General features: G+C 43.4%; 1 protein-coding gene across 1 annotated transcript in view; it reads right to left on the bottom strand.

Moving 5' to 3' along the window:
• Nucleotides 1-992: 992 nt before the first annotated feature.
• cacna1g (calcium channel, voltage-dependent, T type, alpha 1G subunit) overlaps nt 993-23450 on the bottom strand; it is a 224855-nt gene continuing 202397 nt past the window's right edge. Inside the window, exons 30-39 of the mRNA XM_030077890.1 lie at nt 23156-23289; nt 20255-20325; nt 19159-19237; nt 18661-18782; nt 17805-18227; nt 14885-15028; nt 9004-9126; nt 6990-7197; nt 5646-5815; nt 993-2913 (exon numbers count right to left, since the gene is read on the bottom strand). Coding sequence (XP_029933750.1) covers nt 1828-2913; nt 5646-5815; nt 6990-7197; nt 9004-9126; nt 14885-15028; nt 17805-18227; nt 18661-18782; nt 19159-19237; nt 20255-20325; nt 23156-23289 — 2560 coding nt within the window. The 3' untranslated portion in view covers nt 993-1827. The remainder of the gene's footprint in view (nt 2914-5645; nt 5816-6989; nt 7198-9003; nt 9127-14884; nt 15029-17804; nt 18228-18660; nt 18783-19158; nt 19238-20254; nt 20326-23155; nt 23290-23450) is intronic.

Genomic DNA, 23450 nt, shown 5'->3' with positions numbered 1-23450 from the left:
GTGAAATAGAATCTTAACACTCTAAAAACAGGGTTGAATGTCAGGGTTTTGGTGTCAGTTCCTCAGATTAAATAGTGCAAGGGTTTCTTTGTAGACTCACCATTTTTCAGCAGAGTTCAGCAGTCACACAGGGAGGGATCATTGTAGAATAGGCAGACACACCAATTTCTCCACTGATAGTAGCCACAATAGTCCTGAATGCAATGCAGCAACAAGATATGTTGTGTTCTGAGTCGGGGACACGACTCGCACTTTCTTCACATGGAAAAAAACTCCCTACTAAACTCGCTACTACTTGAGGCTATTTCTACTGCTACTGGTGGAGGAGCATAACTCTTGGAATGCCCTGAACATCACAAATTGATGATATGTAATAGAGTATCAGAAGGTGGATTTTTTTTCTTTTTCAGAGAGCAATGAAAAGAATATTTGTGTGTCACATGTGGTCTGAAAATCATGTGTGCATGTGTTTAACCTAAAGTTGTGTGTCTGCCGTGCTGGAGCCAGTGGCCTGGCAGGGATCACAGAGACAGTAGGGGCTGGCTTGGCTACCACACACGTCTGCAGAGATGAGATACGCATGGAGATGAGGAGCGAGGAGCTGAGGTTCATTCTGGGGTGTTCGGTTCTTACTGATGTAAGCTCATATGTATCGTCAAACTCACTCAGGCACACACACACACGCACACACACACACCTGAGATACAGTGTCTTTAGTAACAAAATTTTTGGGCAAGTTTGTTTCCCTCCAAGTGAGAAGCTAAGCTTGAACTGAGGAAAAACAGCAACTGCAGGACCTAGATAAACTTTAAATTAGTTGTTCTGTTTGAACTGCTTGACGTTTTTTCCTCCAATTTGTCACCACATCCTCCGAGGCTTCATGGCTGTGTGTGATACACAAGACAATCAGGCAAACAATGAAAAAAAACGTCAACCGTATCCTCATTTGCACGTAACAATCAATCCACCAAGGTCTAATGCTTGTGCTTAAAAATCCAAGCTCAGTTTAATGACTTGTTTTTATATATATATATTTATATATTATTCCTACAAATACATGATTTTCAGCACTTTGAAAAATGTTCACTTTCCTCAGTAAATCAAGAAAGCTAGAAATATCCTACAGTGAAAAACAAAACAAAATGACAGACAAACCATTTTTCGAACAAACAAGAAAAAAAAAAGAAAGGAAATCACAAAAAAGACATGAAAATAAAAATAGAATGAAATTAAAAAACAACTTCTACATCCTGTACAAACACTATGGCCCAATAATTTAAGAAAATAGTGTCTCTAAAACGTTCATATTGCTTTGTAGCTCCACTGATGCCCTTCGACTGGGCGAAGTCCACCCTGTGCAACACCAGGCAGTTCCAGTGGCGGCCACACAGGGCTCCGTCTACACATCCCAGGTGCTGATGTCATTCCAGAGGTCACGGGGTCAGCCTGCGGCCAGTGGCACGCAGGTGCAGTAGAAGAGAAACAGTCATATTTGTTGTCTTGTTTCGTCTTCAGGTTACCTGTGTTCTTTTCATGTTCTTGGTGTTTTGGCAGTAACAATACAAAGACAAGGGATGGTCACACTACTACAGTACTGCACTCCTTATGAAACCAAGGATGTTTTTACCGTTTGTTGTAGTTTTACCATTATTACTCTCTACGGCATTATTACTAGGACTATCACCATCACAGATACACCGAGTGCATCGTGTGTTTGAGTGTGTGTGGGCTTTGCACGTGTGTAGAGGGGTGTTGTTCGTCCAGCTCTGTGTGTGTGTGGTGTGTATGTGTGCGTGTGTGTGGATCTGTCTGTTTGTGTGTCAGTGTTCAGTGCTCGGAGCTTGTCTTCTCAAAGGAGAAACTGGGAAGAGTCAATAGCTTGGGGTTGGTGTTGGGGCTGGGCGAGCCGCCGTCCTGCCCTGGACCCTCGCCAACTCCCAGGTCAAAGGAGTCCTTGGAGTCACTGGAGGGCGCTCTCCTCCTCAGGCAGGTGTCCCGGCTGGGGAGGGTAGGGGGCATTCCTAACCCCCCCAGCCCCATGCCTCCCAGTCCTCCCAGGCTTGAGTGCAGGCCAGACTGGGGCTCCATCCCATCAGGAGGGTCCACAGAGATGCAGGGCGGGCTCATCTTCTTCTTGCGTCGTGGGGAGGGCAGGGAGGTCTGGGTGGGCGTCTGGCTCTGGATCTGCAGGCTGTCGGCCCGTGACACAAAGCCGGAGGAGGTGGAGGCGGTGCTGCGTTGGGGGCTGGACTCCACGGAGGAGCACACTTCCACCGAGTGGCGCCGTGGGTCGTCTAGCCAGGAGGAAGGGCGTGGGCGGGTCACCAGGGCGCTGCGGCCCTGCGTGTCTGCGCTGTGGAACCTCTTCAGCTGCCTCAAGCACGGGCTTCGGCCACCTGGGCAGCCTGCGTAACCACGGTAACCCTCGTCGCCGCCGTCACCACTGTCGCCGGCCTGCTCGGAGCCCAGCCCTCCGGTGGTGATGATGTCGTGACTGCCGGCCAACCCGGCCCGTGTAATGAGCGACACCTCCTGATCCACTGAGGCCTCCTCCTGTTGGTGCGGCCTAGGTGGCAGGAGGGAGGGAGGGGGCGAGGAGGGCGAGGAAGGTGAGGAGGGTGAGGAGGGCGAGGAGGGTGAGGTGGGAGAGTAGGAGGCGAGGCAGTGCTGGTCGTGGTGCTGAGTGTGTACGCTGCTGGGGCGTGAAGGTTTGGGGGAGGCGCCTGGCGTGGCGGGGACCAAGCGGAGAGCGGGCTGCTGATGATGATGCGAGCAGGAGGAGGGAGAGGTGGAGGAGGAAGTGGAGGCCGAAGAGGACAGAGGGAGGCCCAGAGAGGCTACGTTCACGAGCCCCTCCTCGCTCTCCGCTCCATCCGAACACAGGGCCTCCTGAGAATCAGTAGACACTGCAACCTGGAGGGGAGGGGGGGAGATGGCGGGAAAAGGGGGGGCAGATGTTGTTTAGGAGGGATGGGACAGGATACAGGGAGGAGATGGAGGTAAATGAGCATTGAGAAGGAGGGAGAGCGAGGGTTTGGGGATGAGGAGGAGATGGGGGGGAGACTCGTTAGTGAGAGGTGATCTGATCTGGTGAGGATGACCAATAGCAGTTTGGGTCAAAGTTCACAGTCTGACCAGCGTGCTCCCAGTGTCCTCTCTGACTCAAATTGGGGGGAAAGTTTATGTTGGGATTGCAGCGTATTTCCATGATATTTACAACATGGACATACAGAGGTCACACCGCGTTGCACAATGGTGGAATTCCAGATTTGAATTTGTCAAGAGTAAGTTGGGTAAACCTCTTGTGACGCCACTGGATTGTATTTTTTTTTTTTTTTTTTTTTTTTTTCTTTCCCGTGCAGTGCTGCTGTTGAAGCAAGCACAGTACGTTGCTGCATTCACATCAGATGGGAATAAAGGCTGGAACATGTTGAAGGTGAAAAGCAGTGACGCATTCTGACTCCTTTGACGACATCAAAGGAGTTGGAATGACTTTGGATTTTCGCCTGTGCCTTCTTCACATTGATATGCACTCATGAATGATACTGTACATTTGAGTTCTTGTTTTTCGGGTCACAAAATCATTAATTTTGTTACATCAAGCTGATATATAATCTCCTAAACTATACAGTTATTTCTGTGTGAGAGCAATAGTGTGTCTGTCGAGTTCCCAAGCAGTGTTTGCCTGATATTTTCCAGAAGGAAGCTCAAATCTCCCATCTTTCTCATTTGATATGAATGCAGCATGTGGCATCATGTGAGTTCACTCCCTGACTGCAGTCAGCGGGCCAGAGGGACTCGGCTTAGTGAGCACCAGCTGATACACTCAACTCTGAGCCAGATCGCTGACCCTTGCCCATTCACACAAACCCCCTGTGAACTGTCATCAACGTGATGTGCCTCCCGAAGGGCAGTCCACTTTTTCAGATGATTTACCAGATTGGATTCTCCTCAATATTTCTTAACTCTATACAAAACCACCCCCTTTTTTTTAAAAAAACTGCCACAGGGTGAGAGGGTAATGGGCAGAAGGTGCACAAAATATGTAGGTAGGAGAGGAAGGATTCGTTAGCACAATGGTTGCTAAAACTCATATAATGTCCCAGTGAACTCATGGCTTGATCTCATCCCTCTTAGACCACTGATTAGAGATCAGAGAGGAAATTAACGGCATTTGTATATAATTATGTTGAATATGATAATCCCAATAAGCTCTTAAATCTATGGAGATGAGGAAACAGGCCATGCATGAGTTTTAGAGCATTTGATAAATGTCTCAAATCATGAGTTCCTCTGCAAGAGCCTGAAACGGTGGGACCACAGGGACACCTAGTGGCCAGAGATATACCACAGCCACCCCAGACCTATCGCTTGCTATTACAGCACATATACAATAACCGTTTCTCACCATGTAACACAATAATCCATGAGAGGACGTAACAGCATGAAAAATCTGTTCTTTACAGAGACTGCCTTGTCCTACTATACATTTAGCTGCATGTACACATTTCAAACAAGTTTTCAAAACTGTACAATAAATACTATACCCAGGGTTTAACAGCTATGTATCATTCAACTGTTACTGAATTCTATTAAAAAAAACCTCACAGGTGCTCTACCACTGTGGCGCTATTTGTACAAAATGGCCAAATGGACAGAACTGTCGCTGTTCTGTTGCAATCCCCTGAGTTAAATAGTTTATTGGTGTAGTAAGTGCACTGTTTTGCGGGTTAAACTCTTCACCTCTCCCTCAAATTACATCTTCATCTGGCTTGAATACATTCCACCAGTCGTCTACTGAAGAACATGATGCAGCGTTACACAGACCTCCTGCTACTTGTAAACAAGAAATGAGACTATACAGAGTCTTGTGTGTGAATTAGGAAGTATGAATGAAAAATCCTATTTGTTTTATGGTTAAGTTTTCTACAAACAAAGCTTCCTGGCATGTAGATGGGATGCTTTGTGGCTGATGGTTAGCAGTAGACAGACAAACATCCAGATGGGTGAGTGAGGAAGGGGAGAGAGGGAGGGAACTTTTTGTCTGAGTGTGTGTGTGTGTGTGTGTGTGTGTGTGTTAAGAATCTGTCTTAGCGTGTCAGTGTGAGTGTGTTTGTCTGTCTGTCTGTTAGAGGATGACAGTGAAGTCCAGTGTTTCTGAAAGGCCCAGTGGTGGCTGTTTTAGTCTGCCGTGGTTTTGTGTTTCAGAAACAGGAGTATCTGTGTTTGAGCAGCAGCTCGGGGTCTGGCGGCTTTTGGACCCAACTGAGCTGAGATCAGTGAGTGACAGATACGGAATGGGAGATGATACCAAACAGACAGACAGAGGATCAGTTAGTAGCATATAGGACACGTAGGAAGAAGGGGAGAGAGAAGGAAAAGAGAAGAGTGAGTAAAAAATAGAAACAGTGGAGAGATTTAGGACAGGTTTGACCATTAAAACATTAATCAGTGACTCTCAGCCTGCAAGTTTTCATTGCAACCAAATACTTCAGCAGCTGATTGGAATGACAGCCTGCATGCTGCTGGACTGAGACCCGCTGAGATAAACAGAGCTACTATCACACAGACACAGACAGGAGGAGACAGGACACAGAGCCAAGACAAAAAGCCTGTGTGTGTGTGTGTGTGAGTGTGTGTTTCACCTGTCTGCGGAGCGTGCGGCTGAATGTGTGCGTGCGTCGGGGCGGCGGTAGGCGTGGTATACTCTCGGAGTCGGAGTGGCTGTGGGGGCTGATGGGTCTGAAGAGGTCTGTGGGGATGGTCAGCTGCTGGGAAAACTCCTCCGGCTGCGAGTGCACTGAGCTACTGGAGCCTGCACACCGACAAGCACAACACCGCCGGTTAACTCTCATTTTGAAAGGTTTTATTTTTCTTTTTAATTTTGTTTTCATAATTTTCTGGATTTTTTTTTTTTTTTTTTTTTTTTTGTTTATGTTTGTTTATGTAAATTTATTTTTTTCCCAAATTTAGGGTAAATAAATTTTTTTTGGCTTATTACCTAATTTTTTTATTTGTTTATTTTTTTATTGTTATTAATTAATTAATTGATTAATTAAGTCATTTATTTATTATTTCCTGGTTATTTTTTTTCCTTTTAATTTTTTTTTTTTTTTTTTTTTTTTGGTAATTTTATGGTAATCTTTCCTTTTTTAAATTTCTTGGGTAATTTTGCAGTAATTGTATAGTAATCATCCTGTACTTTCATTTTAAATATATATATATTTTTGGAAGAGATCAATTGAATTAACAGATAATGGAACAGGGGATGTTGCTTCTCAGAGGAACCAGCCTCTATCTTATGTTAACTTTTCATGCACTAAATGAAAAGTCAAGAAACATACTGGTGTCCTTTAATGTGAGTGTGCCTCTGTGTGAGCTGTCAGCCTTACCCCTTTGTCATAAACAAATTGCTGTTATTGCTTAATGGACAATAAAGTTTTTGAATCATGAAGAAATCAAGAAATGAAAATGTTCAAAAAATATTTACTGGATCAAACCTCATTCAAACATTCTGATCCTAATAATCTTCCACCAAGCAATACAGTCCTTTAGTAGTAGCTAAACAGAGTGGTTGCTAAGTGGCACATAAGTGGCAGTGTGGTGTAAGCCAATCAGAACTGAGGAGTAGAACTGTACATTTTATAGGTAAAATTGTTCCACTGTGTTGTGTTTTATTGAATTTCACTGCAGCAATAACAAAGTAAAACTGCTGACTCCTGTAGTAAAATTGTCTTTTAACTTGTGCATGGGAACAACATAGGGAAAAAAATCTGTGATAGTTTTATTGGTTGAAATGATTTTTTTATTATTATTTTTTTTATATATATGCACAAAACGGCTTTCAAGTAGTCACTAAAGATACACCATTTTCAAAGGAGTGAAAATAACATGATTTTGACATATAAATATTAGCATTTACTTTGTTAAAAAAGAGAAGATTTGTCATTTTATTGGGACTTGAAGTTGGGCTGGACTCCCCACATTACCTGATTGGGCCCTTTGGGAGCCCACTATGTGCTGGGGCCCCGGTGTCTGTGCTAGAAGCTGTGCTGGAGTCAGGCTCGGGTGGCCGAAGGGCTGCAGGGGCAGGAACATGTAGCTGTCGTTGGGCAGGGAGTGTGTGCGTCCCACTGCAGACTTCCTGACGCTCAGCAGGTTGTCCTCCAGTGGCTCCCCAGGATCCAGCTGCTCCGTCTGGGGAGAGAGAGACACGAGTCAGCCTCCCTCTGGAGCTGGACGGGCTGGACTTACCCTTTCACTCAGGCACTCTCTGACTCATTCCAACACACTCCATATATCTCTAGCACACACTGAACAGAGGCAGGAGTCATTAGCATACACACAGCAACAGATGGGATTGCTTTGCACATTGGAGTTGACTGGCACAGAGCTGGCACAGATCACAGAAACAAGAGTAAACTAAGCATGCCAAGTGCTTTCTTTCTGAGGCAAAATACAATTTGAACTCAAACCAAATAAAGATGATGACCACAGTTTTGTCCATATTGATCCCCTCGTTCTATGATAGTGTGTAAGCCTGCTCTGTGAAAGTGTGTCAGCTGGGGCCGCGTCCTGCAGCCTAACCCGTCACAAAACTCCCTCACATTCATCACAGAGCCAATGAGACTCTCCAGCACACTTTCCACTTCCCTATCAAACAGCACATACACAGCAACTAGGAGAAGAGTCAAAACCACTACAATCACTGGTCATGTTGGAAAAACAGAGGACAGTACAAACAAAGAGAAAGAGGACCGATAGGAAACAACTGTGAGAAGGGACGTGGACACACACATAAAGCACATAGGAAAATGACAGAAGACTGCAGAGAACAGAGGGTATAGAGGAAAGAGGAGAGAGAGAGGAGAGAGACGGTGGACTGCGGACTGGGAGGCGAGGAGGCGCACTACTCTACTGGACTGGACTGGACTGGACTGGAAAGTAACACACACCAGGCTGGAAAAGGTGGAATGAGAAAGAGAAAGGAAGAGGGCAGATGGTTAGATACTCCAGGGGCTTTCACCTCCACATGCACCCTTCCACCTCGTCCCTCCCTTCCCTTCAAGCATTAGTCACACCACAATTCAATTAGCAGTGATTTCACTTCATGTGTTCGGTGGGTGGGTGGATGGGTGGGTGGGGGGATTAGCCCAAGTGGAAAAGCCAGATTGAGCAGAGACGTTCATTTTTGAGACTGATGACATATCGATCGATCCGGCTGCATCAGTGGCTTCAACGTGTGACGAAAGCCAAGGTTGCAGTCACCCTCTCTGGGGGAAAAAAAAAAAAACATACGATGATGAGTGTTCATAACGTTAATGAGCCAAATTGGTCGTTAATTATTCCCCGTTGACCCAGATGACTTTGAATTGCATTTTTTTTTTTTTTTTAGAAGAGAGACGTCCTCTTCCTCAATGACGAAGTCTTACAGAACAAGAAATAGTACACTAGAGGAATGTAGGGCGAGGAACCTATCATATGTGGCCGTATGTTTAGTTCAAATTCACCTCAAACCCACATTTTTATATCCAGAACTGAGTTTACTTAGTTTTTAGGTGGTATAGAATGCCCATAAAGTCTTCAGTCAAAGGGATAGGTCTTTTGCTGTACCATTACTGCTGTTGTTTGTAGGCTTTAACCCACCTACAAATGAAAAAAAAACAAACAAAAAAAAAACTGCTGCTATGCCACACGTAGGCAAATAACTCACAGCTGACAGTGATGTGATTTCTTGTAAGATGCACAAACAAAGAAGAAATTGTCCGAGGACTTCATCATAGAGGAAGGGATAACAGCTCTTTGGGAGAAGTCTCACAACTTCTCCTTAAGCCGCCCACCACCACCACCAGCACCAACCTAAGCCCCTTCTACCCCAGTGGAGTGTGAGCATGGAGGGGGGCAAGCAGTTTTGGAAGCACCCTGGGAAGGAAACACTACAAGATACTGCAGAGGAGAAGAGGAAGAAGGATGGAGAAAGAGAGAGAGAGGAACTGTCAGTACATTGCATTCCAGACTGGTTAGAAAGAGGGGGTTAAAATCGTCGGGAGCCGAGTCGTCGGTCAGAGCTAGGGACCAGGATTTCTCAGAGGCCAGAGACAGAGCTTCCATCTCCGCTAGAGGGATCTAGGCAGGAAGAGACAATGCCCTGGTGAGCAGAGAAAACAAACACACACATTCCATGCAACACACAAAATAATGACGGTGCACAGCGATAAGACTTGTTACTAACAGGAAAATACACGTTTGAAACAACATATGGAAAACTGCAGTTAAGTAGCAGAGCTAAACAAGAAAAAAAAAAGACAGTGCATAATTTATTAGCACAGGACTAAAATGTGACTTGAAATTCATTTAAGTGTGCTACTATCCTCATCATGTGGGGGGTACAGACAGCAATATGGACACACCTCACAGTGGGTCAAGATGCATACACATATATAGTAAAATGTGTTTTGAGAACCAACAGGATGACACTGGACAAAACAGATAAAAACATATTGCAGAATAAAACGGTTTGATATTAGTTTGTGCTGCAGAGACAAAGACACTGCTCTCTGATACACAGAGACAAACAGACAAACAAACCAGAATACAATATGATGCTGCCATGGTTTATATACATTACATGTAATATGACACAGACACACATTCAGACGTGCAGTAAAGACAGTAATGCTGGATGATGGGGGCAGCAAACTGACAGGTGTGAGTATTAAACTTGGTGTACCTGTAAGTGTCTGTAGTGCTGAGTTAGCTGAATCCAAGAAACCACAGGTTGGTTTAATTGACGGGACACTGAACTACGCATCCGAGAGCACTGCAGAGTTTGGCTCCCGTCACTAAGTGTTTAGAAACCTTGCGTGTTTCTGGCTTCTGTAAAAGGAGCTGCTGTACACTTGGCCCTGTCCCAACAAGGAGACTTAATAGGCAAAATGCTTTCTGACAGGCAAACGGCTGGGCCAGCCGTGCTGAGAGAGGCAGGGGGCCTTAACTCGCTGGAAGAGGTTTCTGCTAACTTATCAGGAGCAGACACACAGAGAGAGAGGCGGCTTATTATTGCTGGGACAATAACAATGCCTCAATCCTATTTAAAAGCTTTTAGAAGACAGATTTTTGCAATGCTAATGTAATTGGTCAAAGCTATTTCCCTCCAAATGAGCAAATGAGGCACCCAGATGCATAATTCAGTGATTCAGTGATCCATAGCTTATTGATTGAGCCATTATGGCGAAGGTTTGTGTGTGACTGTGTGATATGTAGGAATGTCTTTTGTCAACTTGAACTGGTTTGATATCTCAAAGCTGTGGTTGAAGATTATACAGATACACAGACATGCACACACACACACGCACACACATTAACACAGACACACAAACATAGACACAAATTTGTGGAGAGCGCACTGAGTAAACTCTAAACCATTTCATTGAGGTTGCTGACCCAGACCAAAAACCTGTCAAGCATGGATGAGTATGAGGGGGTGAAGACATGAGAGAGGGAATGAGATCATGGCTGAGGCAGGATATGACGCACTGCACTGTGGCAAGCAACACGGCTGGTTAGTAAAGGAGCAAAATATCCAATGCAGAAGGATGCCAGTGCACAAATGGTAACAGCAGTAGTGCTGCACGATATTTACAAGACATTGTGTTTGCTGAACTCTGTATTTGTATGCGCCTGTGATGTGGACTGCAGGCACATAGGCACAAGTTCCTGTTCTGCATATCTGTCTTCAGCCAGGCAGGTCACAGACTCTATACAATTCAAAAATAGCCATCCTATCGAGCCATTTAGTATAGCATGAAGTCTTGCTTTTATTATAAAAAGTGAAAAAAATCTGCAAAAATGGAAAGATAACTTCTTGATTCAACTGCAGATCACCTAGGTTCAGCAACTGTCTTGGGTCAAGAGACTTTATCTTCAAACTAGTGGAGTGATCTGCCTTGTTTGAGGGTACTTAAAGGACCATACCAGTGATTCTCACTTAAAGGACCATACCAGTGATTCTCAATGCTTGGTTTTGGCCAAGCATTGAGAAAACCATTTTGTAAATCATGCAAACAAACTAAAGATTTCACAACATATAATCAAAATCCCTCAATTTCCAAATATTTTTGGTTGAAATAGCCACCTTATAATGTTCTGCTTCTGTGGCTGATGAAGTCCTCAAAATCCCCAAACCGCAGAACTGATAATTGACTGTGTAAAGGGAACTATTTCCCCTGGCGGGATGGTTTCACTGACCAACTTCAAGTCATCAAATCACGACAGAGCTGCTGCTTTTAGGAAAACTAATGTGGATGAATTTATTACAGTGATGGAATACTGGTGTGAAAAAAGTTTGAAGTTTGAAATACAACTGCTTGCTTTGGGAAAAGATCAGCAGAAACTTGAGGTATATACATTTTGTAGATATGACAGTAAACACCAAACCAAGGAAGAAGTGGCACAACTACCTTTTTTTTCTGAGCCTGCCGAACCCAGCTGCTGATTGGGTGCAGACTTAAGTCGAAGGATCTATCACTGCTCTGTCATTGATTTTCTGACAAGGCGGAGATGTTTACCAACCAGGGGCTGTGGAAGTGTCTGTTTGATTGGTTTGTTCTCACTGACACAAAATTTGGCAGAAAAATATAAACAAACTGGCACATCTCCTTGTTGGAGGGAAAAATATAAAAGGAAAGAGCCGTGACAGACAAGCGGTCCCCTCGACTCAGACTGAGTGACCTCTGGAAAAATTATGTTTGAAATGCAGATTTATGAATTTTTTTTAAAAAGGCGACTAGTGAGCTATATTAGGAGACGGATAAGAAGGTTTTATGTGAAAACTTTTTTTTGCCACCTGAATATTAACTCAAGCAGATAGAAATAACATGCACGGACGGAGAAATCTCTTCAATAATGGATCTATGCATAAGAGCATAGATTCTCTTCAGATTATGAGCTTTTGTCTTTGAACGAGCAGTCCTGCCTCTTTATCTGACAGAGTTGATCATCTCTACTGCACATCAAAACAATACCAATGACTGACACCAAGAGGAAGGTTGTATAGGACATGATGTCCAATTTGAAAATCATCAGCCTCATCGATCATCACTAGAAATTCATCAGTCAAAAGCAAGCGATAAATCAATACAGCTCCTGACAACAGGTGACGTCTACACATAAACCAGGCATGTAATAATCGAGAGAGATGAAGTACACCAAGTCTCTCTCCCTTTACATCAAGAACAGCGGTGATGTATTCTTCTCTGGTCAATAGTAGTAAACACTGTGGACAATTATGGCCCCTACAGTGAAACCTCTGTCCCATAAAGAGACAGACGGGAGTCCCTGCTATTCACCTCACTGAGGAGCTGCAGTGTAGATACTGTATGTACAACATCGACTGTAAGGAGACAAATATGTGCCTTGTGGCTTGGCTACTCTGCAAAAAATCACATTTCAATCTGAAGAGCATTAATTTATGGTCATTACAGTTCATAACAATGAAAATAATCATTAGCCTCACATTAAGGTGTGATAAAGCAAAGGAAACACCTTTAACAATAAGTAACTTGATTGCCTACGAGAAGCCTAATTATTGAGCTGCAAAGACAAGAAAAGAGTCACAACTTTACATCATGACTCAATAAATGTCCAAACTGGTTGGTTATTCAGAAGCCACTCTGTAAGGAAACATGAAGGACCAGTTATTTAATGTCTTTAATGTCAGAGGATATTCTTATATACAGGTTGGTACTGGTGTATTTCTTAACATGAAGAATCTGGTTAAATGTGTTAAGTAATTTAGTTAGATTATACTGAATTAATGTGACACCACAGTCACTCCAGTCTCACATTCTGATTGGCTGAGAGGCATTCTGATGAAAAATGTTGGACGTAATGTTGACCTCAAACTTTTGTCCAAAATATTGACTTATGGATCAAATTCATTTTCTATGAGGGGGAAAATCCATGGAGTTTTCACACAATCACAGTCTGTGATTTAAACTAGCATTTTACACATGTTTTGTGCATGTTTATCTGCAAACGTTTCCTTCTTAAATGGGACTGGATCCACTAAATTAATAATTATTTTAAATACTTATTTTGCTCAGAGAAAGCTAATGCTCCTCCTGGTTCTGTTAACTCAAGGACAGACACAACTGTGAAACCTCAACAAACACAAATATCAGTGACCCTGCGAGTGGATCATATTACAGAAAATGAACACCTTGTTCATTTTCGGTTTTGGTCATTTGACTGAATCAAGTCACACAAAAACATGAAATGTGCTACAAATGATGAAATATGTAGCAATAATGTGTGAATGTTTAGTTCTCTGGTTGGGCTGGGCTGCCTTGTGATGTTGACCAAAATCAGTGGATCAAAGTCAAGAAGGTGCTGTTACACCTGGCTGTGGACTGACCAAGACAAAAGACAGGTTTCAACCTCTGTTCAAATGTTGCCTTGTGAAAAGACTTTCCTATTTGATTACAACTGGATCAGTCTTGGCCAGAAAGCCCAGACATTTTCTCTGCTCATCTGTTGCTGAGCAGCAGAACCAAACAGGTTCTCAGCGAGTCCAACCGGCTCATTTCTGCTACCAGCATCAACTGTGTTGCAGTGCTTGTAATACCACTTTGTAGTTGCAAATTCCTGAAAGAAATTTTGACTGTTTGTTGAGATGTGGTGAACAAGAGATCAATGGACTGGATTGAGGGAGAAGACGGGGCCATCTACAGGCCCATCAGGGTATGTGATCATCTTTTAGTGCAGTGACATTGCAACGATTTTGAGCTGTAATTTTTCAGTTTTTTGTTTTTTTTTTAGTGATTTTGTTGTGTGTCATTTCCTTCATAGCCATTATTCTATGCGCCCGTATATTATCAGACCATAGAGATCTGCTGGGAGGAGAAATACTATCTCTCCCAGGTAAGAGATACTTTTGGCTTCAGGCTCACACCAAAATCAAAGACCTGATGAATTCCAGTCACTGTGTCTCTCATGCTTATACATTAAGAGCTCTGGTTTCTTCTGTTGTGTTGTAGAAAAAAATGATGGTGCACATGTTGCGGCTCCAGCAGCAGAACCAGCTCCTGTCCCACCTGACAGGCGAGGACATGACTGACTGCCTGGTGGATGTTCCATATATATAGACGTATTACCTCTTTCCTTCATTCTCTAACATACATATCAGTGTTGACACACACAGATCATTACTGTGGCAGGGATGGACAGACAATAAATTGTTTTCTTTATAGATATAAAGAAAACAGTCATTATAAAGTGGATTAAGTGACCAAATGTGTGAATATTGGCATTCATTGAGAAAGACATGTATAATGAGAGGCTGACTGACTCATCTGACATAAATACATGTTGAAGAAACTCCCTCTTTTAGTGTTTTCACTAACAACTGAATGACAAGATGTCAAGAAAGTTTGAAGCCTCTGAAAGTTCATTTTCACATTGTAGCAGAATGAATGGAAACCAATAGCTGGATAAAAGGGAGGAAAAATGATACTTGAGTATGAAAAAATACGACTGCTTTGGGAAAAGATTAGCAGTAACATGAAGTGGATGCATTTTGTAGATATGACACAAAACATGCATCACTGGAATGGTCCTTTAAGATGGGTTCTCGGGTGAAACCTCATTGGACACAAGACATTCACAAGATATATACCTTGCTTCGTTTTAGGGAAAACAAGGATCTAAAGCTCCAGAGACTACACCAAATAACTCACCAAGACAGACTTTTTTGCAGCTTGTGGCAATTGCAGTACTGTAACTTTGAGTTTTGTGTGATGAATGAATAAGGAGAAGAGCGAATGGCCCACTGGACAGAAAACATGGAAGAAATGCATTAGCAATGGTGCTGTTTGTGTCTATTGACCTTCTTGTCGGCGCTGTGCTTGCTGGGTTGGGGAGGCAGGGCGTAGTAGTGGCAGATAGAACCTGACAGGTTGTCCATCAGACTCAATTCCCCCTCCATCGAACCCTGGATGACCAGGGAGACGGAGTCAAACAGCGCTCTCCGCTGGGCATACATAGGAAGAAAGAAAGAAAGAAAGGAAGAAAGAAAGAAAGTAGAAAGAAAGAAAGAAAGAACGAAAGCATTGGAGTCGTAGTGACAATAGTTGTAGAAGAAGACAGGGGCAGGCAAAGAGAGGGACAGAAGTCCAGACAGAGATACATGGATAGATGTGGAGAAAAGGGAGGGGAGAGAAAGTTGTTCAGGAGGAGACAAACATAAAAACACAAATAAAACAAATGCAACACATCAGAGAAAGGAGGAGTAGATTATTCTGTTTTGTTTACTGCTGCCAAAAAACAGTCTTAACTTACTACCAAAGCTATCTCTTTACACTAAAAAAAAAAAAAAAAAATTAGCAGCAAAACAACAGCAGTCATTTAAACTTGGTCTCAGCTGTAAAAACCTTCAATTTCCTGAAACAAGTGAAAGAAGAAATGCAAATTAAGTGAGGTAATGTCACTTGTTTAGAATGCAAGCATGATTTCAAAATCAATTAAATCACATTTATCGGTCACTTCAGTGTGAAGTGTTCTGCCTCGTGTCATGACACTGACACCAGTCTACAAAAAAAAGAACATGCTTTGGAAACAAGTGGAATTATCTCACCCGACTTTGCACTAAAACACAAATAAGACTGACCATGAAACTAAATGCCTTTTTTTTTTTTTTAAATGTACTACTGCTGAGCAACTACAACCTCCTCTTCACCGTCATCCAGCTCTACAAGCTCACGCCTGTTACCATTTCAGCCCACAAGGGGGCACTACAATACCATAGTAGCACCCAGTTTTTCACAAGGCTCGAAGAGAGAGTGGGGCTTAACCACACACATGTTTTGGGAGAGCGGGAGGGGAAGATGGATAACATCTTAGAGAGGAACATAACGATAGCGAGACCTCTATTTCCTATCCCGAAAAGTTCCCTGCTGTCTGGAAATAGCTGTTGAAGTGAACAACAAGGCCCTGTGGCCCAGCTTTCCCATGGCACTGTGACCTATCTATGACTGGCATGTCCTCTACTGGGAGCAGCCAGACACACACACACACACACACACACACACACACACACATGCACACACACTTGGACCGGTTACTGTTACTGTAAAGGCAAAAAAAAAAAAAAAAAAAAAAAGAACTATAACTGCCATCATTATATGGGTCAGTAACAACACAACCCATATGCAAAACAATACTTTTGCATGCATTTTAGCATACATTATTACACATATGAATTCTACACAAATCTTTTAAACATATGTACATTTACAGTATATACATTATACGGAGACAGTATATGTCAATGTTGTAAAAATAGTCACTGTCATACAATATTTTTACATGCATGGTACCGGGATACGTATGACATGGAATATATCTAAATTTATGTATACCCAAAATATTTTACCCAAGAGTACAACTGTGAAATATGAGCTTATCCTAGGGTGTATTATACATTCAATACATCCACTGGTATTTTGAAAGGTATGTCAGACTAGGGTGAATATGGCCTTAAATGGACATATTCACCATGGTTCTTTTTTATTTGCTTATGGGTAAGAGTTGCTGCAGCGATGCACTGAGGAGCAGCTATTCATCTTAAACATCACCCCGAAAACTATTAATTTAGCTCCAATCCAACATGCTCAGAGTCGCTCAGCGTGGGCCAGAGAATTAACTAATGGTTTGGACCAGAGTCAACACTAATGACCAGAGACATGGGGGTCATCCGACTGGCCTCACAGCCTGGCCCTCAGCAGGAAATGACCTCAGAGCATCTGTCATGTCACACAGGATCCTTCCTGGCTGACTGAGCAGCGAACGGTCTGACCTACACATTATCAGAATGCGTCTGTGTGTGTGTCTACGATTGATACAACAAAAGATACTGGTTTACGCATGGATCATAATGCCACAGACGTCAGTGATTAAGTAAGTAAAGGTGTATTTATATAAAACTTTTATGGTGCAGAGAAGCTATTTGTGTGATTCTACAAGGTGCCACCTCCACTGATAGTCTAATTTAAGAGTGCTGAGTGGCTACTGAGTGTTCACATGGAAATCATAAAAGAATGACCCACTGCAGCAACATGTGGTAGGTCACAAGCCCACATTTAATGGTACAGTTCACTCAAAATACAATTTTTTCCCCACTTAGCCTGAGTATAGTCTCTCTATTGAGATCGTTTCTGTGGCATTTGGCGAGGTTTCTAGGCTGCCATGACCTTCCTCCTTGTCTCTCTATCCACTCCCAACAGGTGAATAGATAGTTTGCTGGTGTTCTTCAGCTACAAATAGTTCCCGACGAAAGCCTTTGCCCCCGAGGGATGTGGAACACACCAGGTGTATGTGTCAGTCTTTGGAAAAAGTTGTTACTAATCACAAAGAAACTGTCTCGAATCAATAGATGGCGTAAGAAAATCAGTTTTTTCTTTTCTTTTTTCTTTCTCTTGTATTTTAGGTGATCTGCTCCTTTAAGGAAATCTAATCTACACATACACTATTGTGATTATGTTCCCTCTGACTAAAAGCATATTTGCACAAACATAACCAGAATACAGTGTTTACTCCTGCTTCCCTTGCATTATTGTGTTAATCACATCACTGGTGCATTTATTTTCTGTGTGTAAATATGGCCAATGGGGGCGCTGACTTGAGGGGAAAACATGGTATATTGCCTCTACAAGCAAATAAGAAACACACACAGGCATGCAGGCACACAAATACACACACACACACACACACAATATATATATATATGCAGCTCCAGTCAAGTTCCTTACCTCCAGTGGTGGCTCTAGGCAGGGAGGGGGATCTGCTCTGATCTGTACCGAGTCTCTGGTTATATCAGCGGGTGGTGAGTCTGTTGGACCTCCCCTCTCCTGCTCCCTGTCTCCTCCTCCGGCGGACCTCCATGGGGACCCGCCTGAGCTCATCCGCTCCATGCCAAGGGACAGAGGGTTGAGCTGGGGCGACCTCGCTCCCCCGTCGCCCGCGTCCGTCTGCAGCTCCAGCTCCAGCTCGGCCTCCAGCTCTGCCTCCTCCTTGGCCTCCTTGTTGCTCTCTTCCAGGTGCTTCATCAGGACGGCGATGACCACGTTGACGAGGACAAACTGGGCAGTCAGGACGAAGGAGACAAAGTAGATTGGGGAGACCACGGTGTTGTAGCAGGTGCCGGTGTCCTGGGCGCAGTCCCTTAACGTGTCCTGGAGCAAGGATCAAAACACAACATGAGCATATGGGATACAGAGTCAGATACTGGTTTATGTGCTATATTTGTCATAATGAAGGAGGTCAAATTTAGATGTTTTGGAAAGATATTTAAAGGTTAGAAATGCTTTTCAATAATTGACAGTTTCAGACTGGCTCATACTATTTAAGCTGTTCTCATATTCGCATTTAGCACTCCAATGGGGCTAAAACAAAAGTTAAGATCTATTACCAACTACAATATCCTATTATTTGACAGGCTGAAAGATAATAAGTCTCCCTTTTTCAAGTTCTTCATTTTCAGCAATAGTGGATAGTGAGGATGTTAAACATTTCTGCACTCAGATTTGTAGTTGAGGGGTATGCTGCATAGCTTGAGTATATATAGATTATATATATTTGGATCCGAAATGGTGGCATCAGTTTCACCTTCATTATGCCATTCCAGTTGTCTCCGGTGGAAACCCTGAACAGCAGGAGGAATGCCATGCCAAAATTTTTGAATGTTGCATAGCGGCCCAGACCCTCACAGGGGTGGAGCTCATCACAAACTGAGAGAGGGAGAGAGAGAGAGAGAGAGAGAGAGAGAGAGAGCAAAGAGAGAGAAAGACATTTTCATGGCTCTGTAGTTGTCACAACAAGAGTGAGCTTTGCAATAAAATGCTTCATCTCATCGCAGTAATGCAATTTTTATTTTTCTTACAGCTAAAAGCCATAATTACAGGGATCAATATAATATTTCAAGAAGGGGATCAAGACAGCAACTAGCAGCAGACAGATTAAACCCACAAATGGGAGAATTTAACATTGTGCGCATGCCTGTGCTTGGCAATTTGTGTCTGATTTAGCGTGACTGATGTGCATGTGTCTGTGAATCCTGGCGTGTTTTGCCTGAGTGCAGCCCTGCGCATGAGTCCGTGTCCTTACTCAAGTCACCGAACAGCTCCACTCCCAGCGCTGCAAAGATAAAGAAGAGGAGCATGAAGAGAAGACCCAGATTCCCCACCTGCAGAGAGACAACAGGAAGAGAGAGGGATTAGTCAGAGGAGAGAAATCCCAGGCCAAATAAACCAGTAACGATGGACAACAAACAGCACATTCCAGCGAGAAAATAAATACAAGGCCGTGACAAATGGAAAGCAGCGAGGGAAAATGTGAGCTATGCTAATGAGGAGAATGAAACAGTGACGAAATCATAATAATGATGAGAAAATAGTAATATAATGAGCAAAAGAGGGGATTAACATAGTGGAGTAAAATAAGATAATCCTGAATTAGATTATGAGGCAATGTCGCTGATCCTGGACTGCACTAAGGGAGATAATAGGGAATAGCAGGTTTGATACAGAGGGGGGTTTAGGTAATGAAGAGCTTTAGGGTTTGCTGCTGCCGCTACTTGTCAATGCTAATCAGCGTGTGGCGACCTCGGTGCCCCATCCCCATTATCGGATTTATTAATTATGAACAGTTATGACAAGCTCTGCGAGGAATTAGCCTGCAACAACACTCAATCTCTCCCTCGTTCATTTGCGGAGACAGAATCAGAGGCAGAGGCAGTCACAGAGAACGCTTTAAACACACACACACACACACACACACACATCTGCTGGACTTTTATTGTCATTCTCCCTGTCCAAACACTGCAGAACTTTATTCTTATTTTTCTCAGCTTGTTACCGACCCATTCCCAGTTCTTGCAAATCCACCCACCTCCAAAACAAAAAAGAAAAAAAGAAAAGAAAAAAAAAAAAAAAACACAACCTGCACTTCCCAATCTCTGCAGGGGGTTGACTATGCAAATAAGGGCGCCTTGAGTCGGCAAAAAGCTCATGGGAAATGATGCCGAGAGGGAGAGGAGTCGATATTTGTGACAAAAAAAGAAATGCCTCTGGGATATAAGGATAGGCGTAGCTCCAGAGAGACATATTAGGAGAGGAGAGATCCAAAGACAAAGATACAGATGAGGAGGGAAAGGCAGCGTAATGGATGCAGTGGCTGTTTTCGAACGGGGTTGATTGTGTACCTGAGGCAGGGCTTGCATAACGGTGTCCAGCAAAGCTCTCATCCCCACCGCCATCTTCAGTAGCTTCAATACTGTGGAGACACACACACACACACACACACAAAATGAGAGAGCGCCCTAAGAATATTAACATTTCTCAGTCTTACATAACAGAACAGGGACTTGTGCCATCACGCCTTCTTTGAAATTGAAAGGACACTGATCTGCCAGAAAGCTCGAACCACATTTCCTTCACCTACAGTCTAATTCTGCTGGTTACTGTGGTCACAGATAAGGATGTCTTTGTATGGAAACAGTATGCTTTCACACAGCCTGATTGAGGTCACACACTCCTGATTGGGGTCGTGGTTTGATGAGGTCATCAGCACGGCGATGAGGTACTGATCAAGGACGGCTGTGACTTTAATTAAAAAGGCTGGCAGATAGTGCGCGATTATGCAGAGAGGGGTAAGCATGCACCCTGAGATGTGGGGAAACACACCAGCGGGGTAAACACTCACTCCTTTTCTGCGTGCATTAACATGAAAATGGGTGATCAAACTGCTGGCTGAAGAGAACAAAATCACATCAAATCCATTTGGAATTGCACAATACAGATGTGATCATCCAAACCAGCTCGAGAGGAGTAAGAGAAGCATTTGGGATGGATTCATAAATGGGACCAATAGTATGTTAACAGATATTTTGCACACAGGTCCAACCAAGTTGCAATCAGACAGGCGTCAGGGAGAAACATAGAAGCATACAGTATTCATCAAAAACGGATTGTCAGGATACTTGTGGATGTAGAACAAGCGGAATAACAAGTTTACTGTCCATTTTAAATGAAAAAAATATTATCAGAGGAAGTGACATGAGTGGCAATGCGCACTGAAAGCATTTGTTAAAGGGTTTTTTTAGGGAGTTGTTCCTCATCCGACGTGAGGGTCTAAGGACAGAGGATGTTGTATTTCCTGTAAAGCCCGTTGAGACAAATTTGTAATTTGTGATTCTGGGCTATATGAATAAATAAAATTGAATTGAATTGAATTGACGTAAACCTTGATTCTGCCTCTTAAGTATCATGCCATGGTGTCACATATAATGACTTCTACATTTTTGTGTCTTTGCTGTCAACCAGTGCTGGAAAAAAAAAAAAGTTCCGATAGCATAATGGAAAAATACTCCAGTAAACAAAAACATGTTTCGACAGTTTGCCTTCATAAGGGTGTCATTTTTTTTGATAACTATTTCTGGTGAACTTATTTTGCAGTGAAATTGCAGCATTCCTCATTTTGCTGAGGACCCCCTGGGGGCCCCTCAAGGACCCCTGGGGTTCCCCACACCCCACTTTCAAAAGGACTGTAGGAGTTTACATGCTAACAATGTGCCATATTTGATGTTTTGCATGTAAACGCTTATCCTGCAAAGTAAGCAGTAAGTGCAGCTGTCAGATAGATATAGTGCAGTGAAACTATAAAGCAGTGAGTCTCACTAAATGCAAATATCTTTGTCAGTGTTCTTTATCTTCTTCCTCTCACTTTGCTCTTGTATCACTGCTCTGGGAAGCACTTTGTCAATTCTGTTTTTGAAAAGTGCTTTATAAATTAAGTTTTCTATTATTGTTATATTATTATTAAGGACCAAAAAAAAAATGTAGTTAAGTACATTTCCATAGTAAATGTACTTACATTTAATCTCTGCTATGAGCACACTGTGAAATGGTGAAAAATGTATGCATTTGTCATCCACTAATGCATTTTTCCAGCATTAACAGGGATAATAAAGAGGAAAATGAAGTACTGATGACACCTACTTACTGTAGGTGTACCCTCAAGTCGGGTGTATCTATGCACACACACACACACACATGCACACACACAATCACACACAAGACACACAGGAGCAGGTGCCTGGTCTGCTGTGTGCCAGCACTCAATAAGGACTCCCCCTCTCATTTTTTCATTAGATGTTCAGTAATCACACCAAACAGATGATCTTCCAGCCTCTCTTCTTCTCCTCCTCCTCCTCCTCTCACTACTCCCCCCCTCCTCTTATCTTTTAATACCTGGATAGGAATCAGCAGAAAGCACAAGCAGCTCGGCTTTCCCCTTCTTCCTCCCTGCCCCACCCAATCCATCCCCTCTTTTTAACGCAGCCTTCCTAACTCTGTACCCCACTGATACCCTCCTCTGCTCCCTCCACCCGCCTGTAATCCTTTTACTGTCTCTGCAGATATGCCGTATAGGCTCTCTCTTGCACAGAGGCACCCGTACTGTTCTTCCATTCATTTATCTCCCCCTCATTCGCTTCATCTCATCTTTTTTTTTCCTCACTCTAACATCAATTCCTCTCCTTTCCAACTTCTTCCCATCTTCTTAGAAATCTATTTTCAGGTCAGAAGTTATTCATCACTCCTGCTTCCTCCTTTTACTTCTCCTCCCGCTGCTCCGAGTTCTCTCCCTCCTCCACCTGTTCTCTCTCCTGTGTTACGTGTTCCCTCCGTACCTGCTCTCCATTTCTCGCTGCTTAATTCACTTGCTTTCATAATAGCTTGGCTCTCGTCCACCGTCCGCTACCTTTCCTCACCTCCCTCCCCCTCTGCTTTTCCCTTCTGTCTTTCTGTCTCGAACACTTTGGCGAGGTCTCTCTCTCCTCTCTCCTCTCTCTTTCTCTCTCGGTGCTGTGTTCATCAGCTGACTCTGTTTCGTGGTGCCATCTGGTCGACTCACACCCCGCCCGAACCCTGCTGAGACCCGCCAAGCAAAAATGACAAAGAGGGGAGTCCCAGGGACGCCGCTGTTTTACAAGGCATCTTAAAACCACGGCACCGTGAATAAGACCAGAGCATGCGTTTATGTGAATGTCTGGGTGTGTGTGAGCGAGTGTGTTAGGGAGGGCCGGGCAGAATGGGCTACGCACCTCGTGCTATCCTCAGCACTCTCATGATACGGATGATAGTAGGGTTGATGGGCAGTGAAGCGTTGACCTCAATCTCCTCCAGAGTGATGCCCATGATGGACAGCAGCACGATGGCCAGGTCCAGCTGGTTCCACCTATACACACACACACACACACACACACACACATGCGCAGAGTCATTAGTCACTAGCACTGACTCATTTTTCTTTCCCTCCTGACTGTCCTAGCTCTGCAAACACAGATAAACACAGTATTCAAATTACTGCTTCACAGATACAGCGAGTTTTTTTCTTAA

The sequence above is a fragment of the Myripristis murdjan genome, chromosome 19 (assembly GCF_902150065.1).
Source record: "Myripristis murdjan chromosome 19, fMyrMur1.1, whole genome shotgun sequence".
In the NCBI taxonomy this organism is placed as follows: Eukaryota; Metazoa; Chordata; class Actinopteri; order Holocentriformes; family Holocentridae; genus Myripristis; species Myripristis murdjan.
Note: the sequence above shows the minus strand (reverse complement) of the source record. Positions and strands in the feature narration are given on the sequence as shown.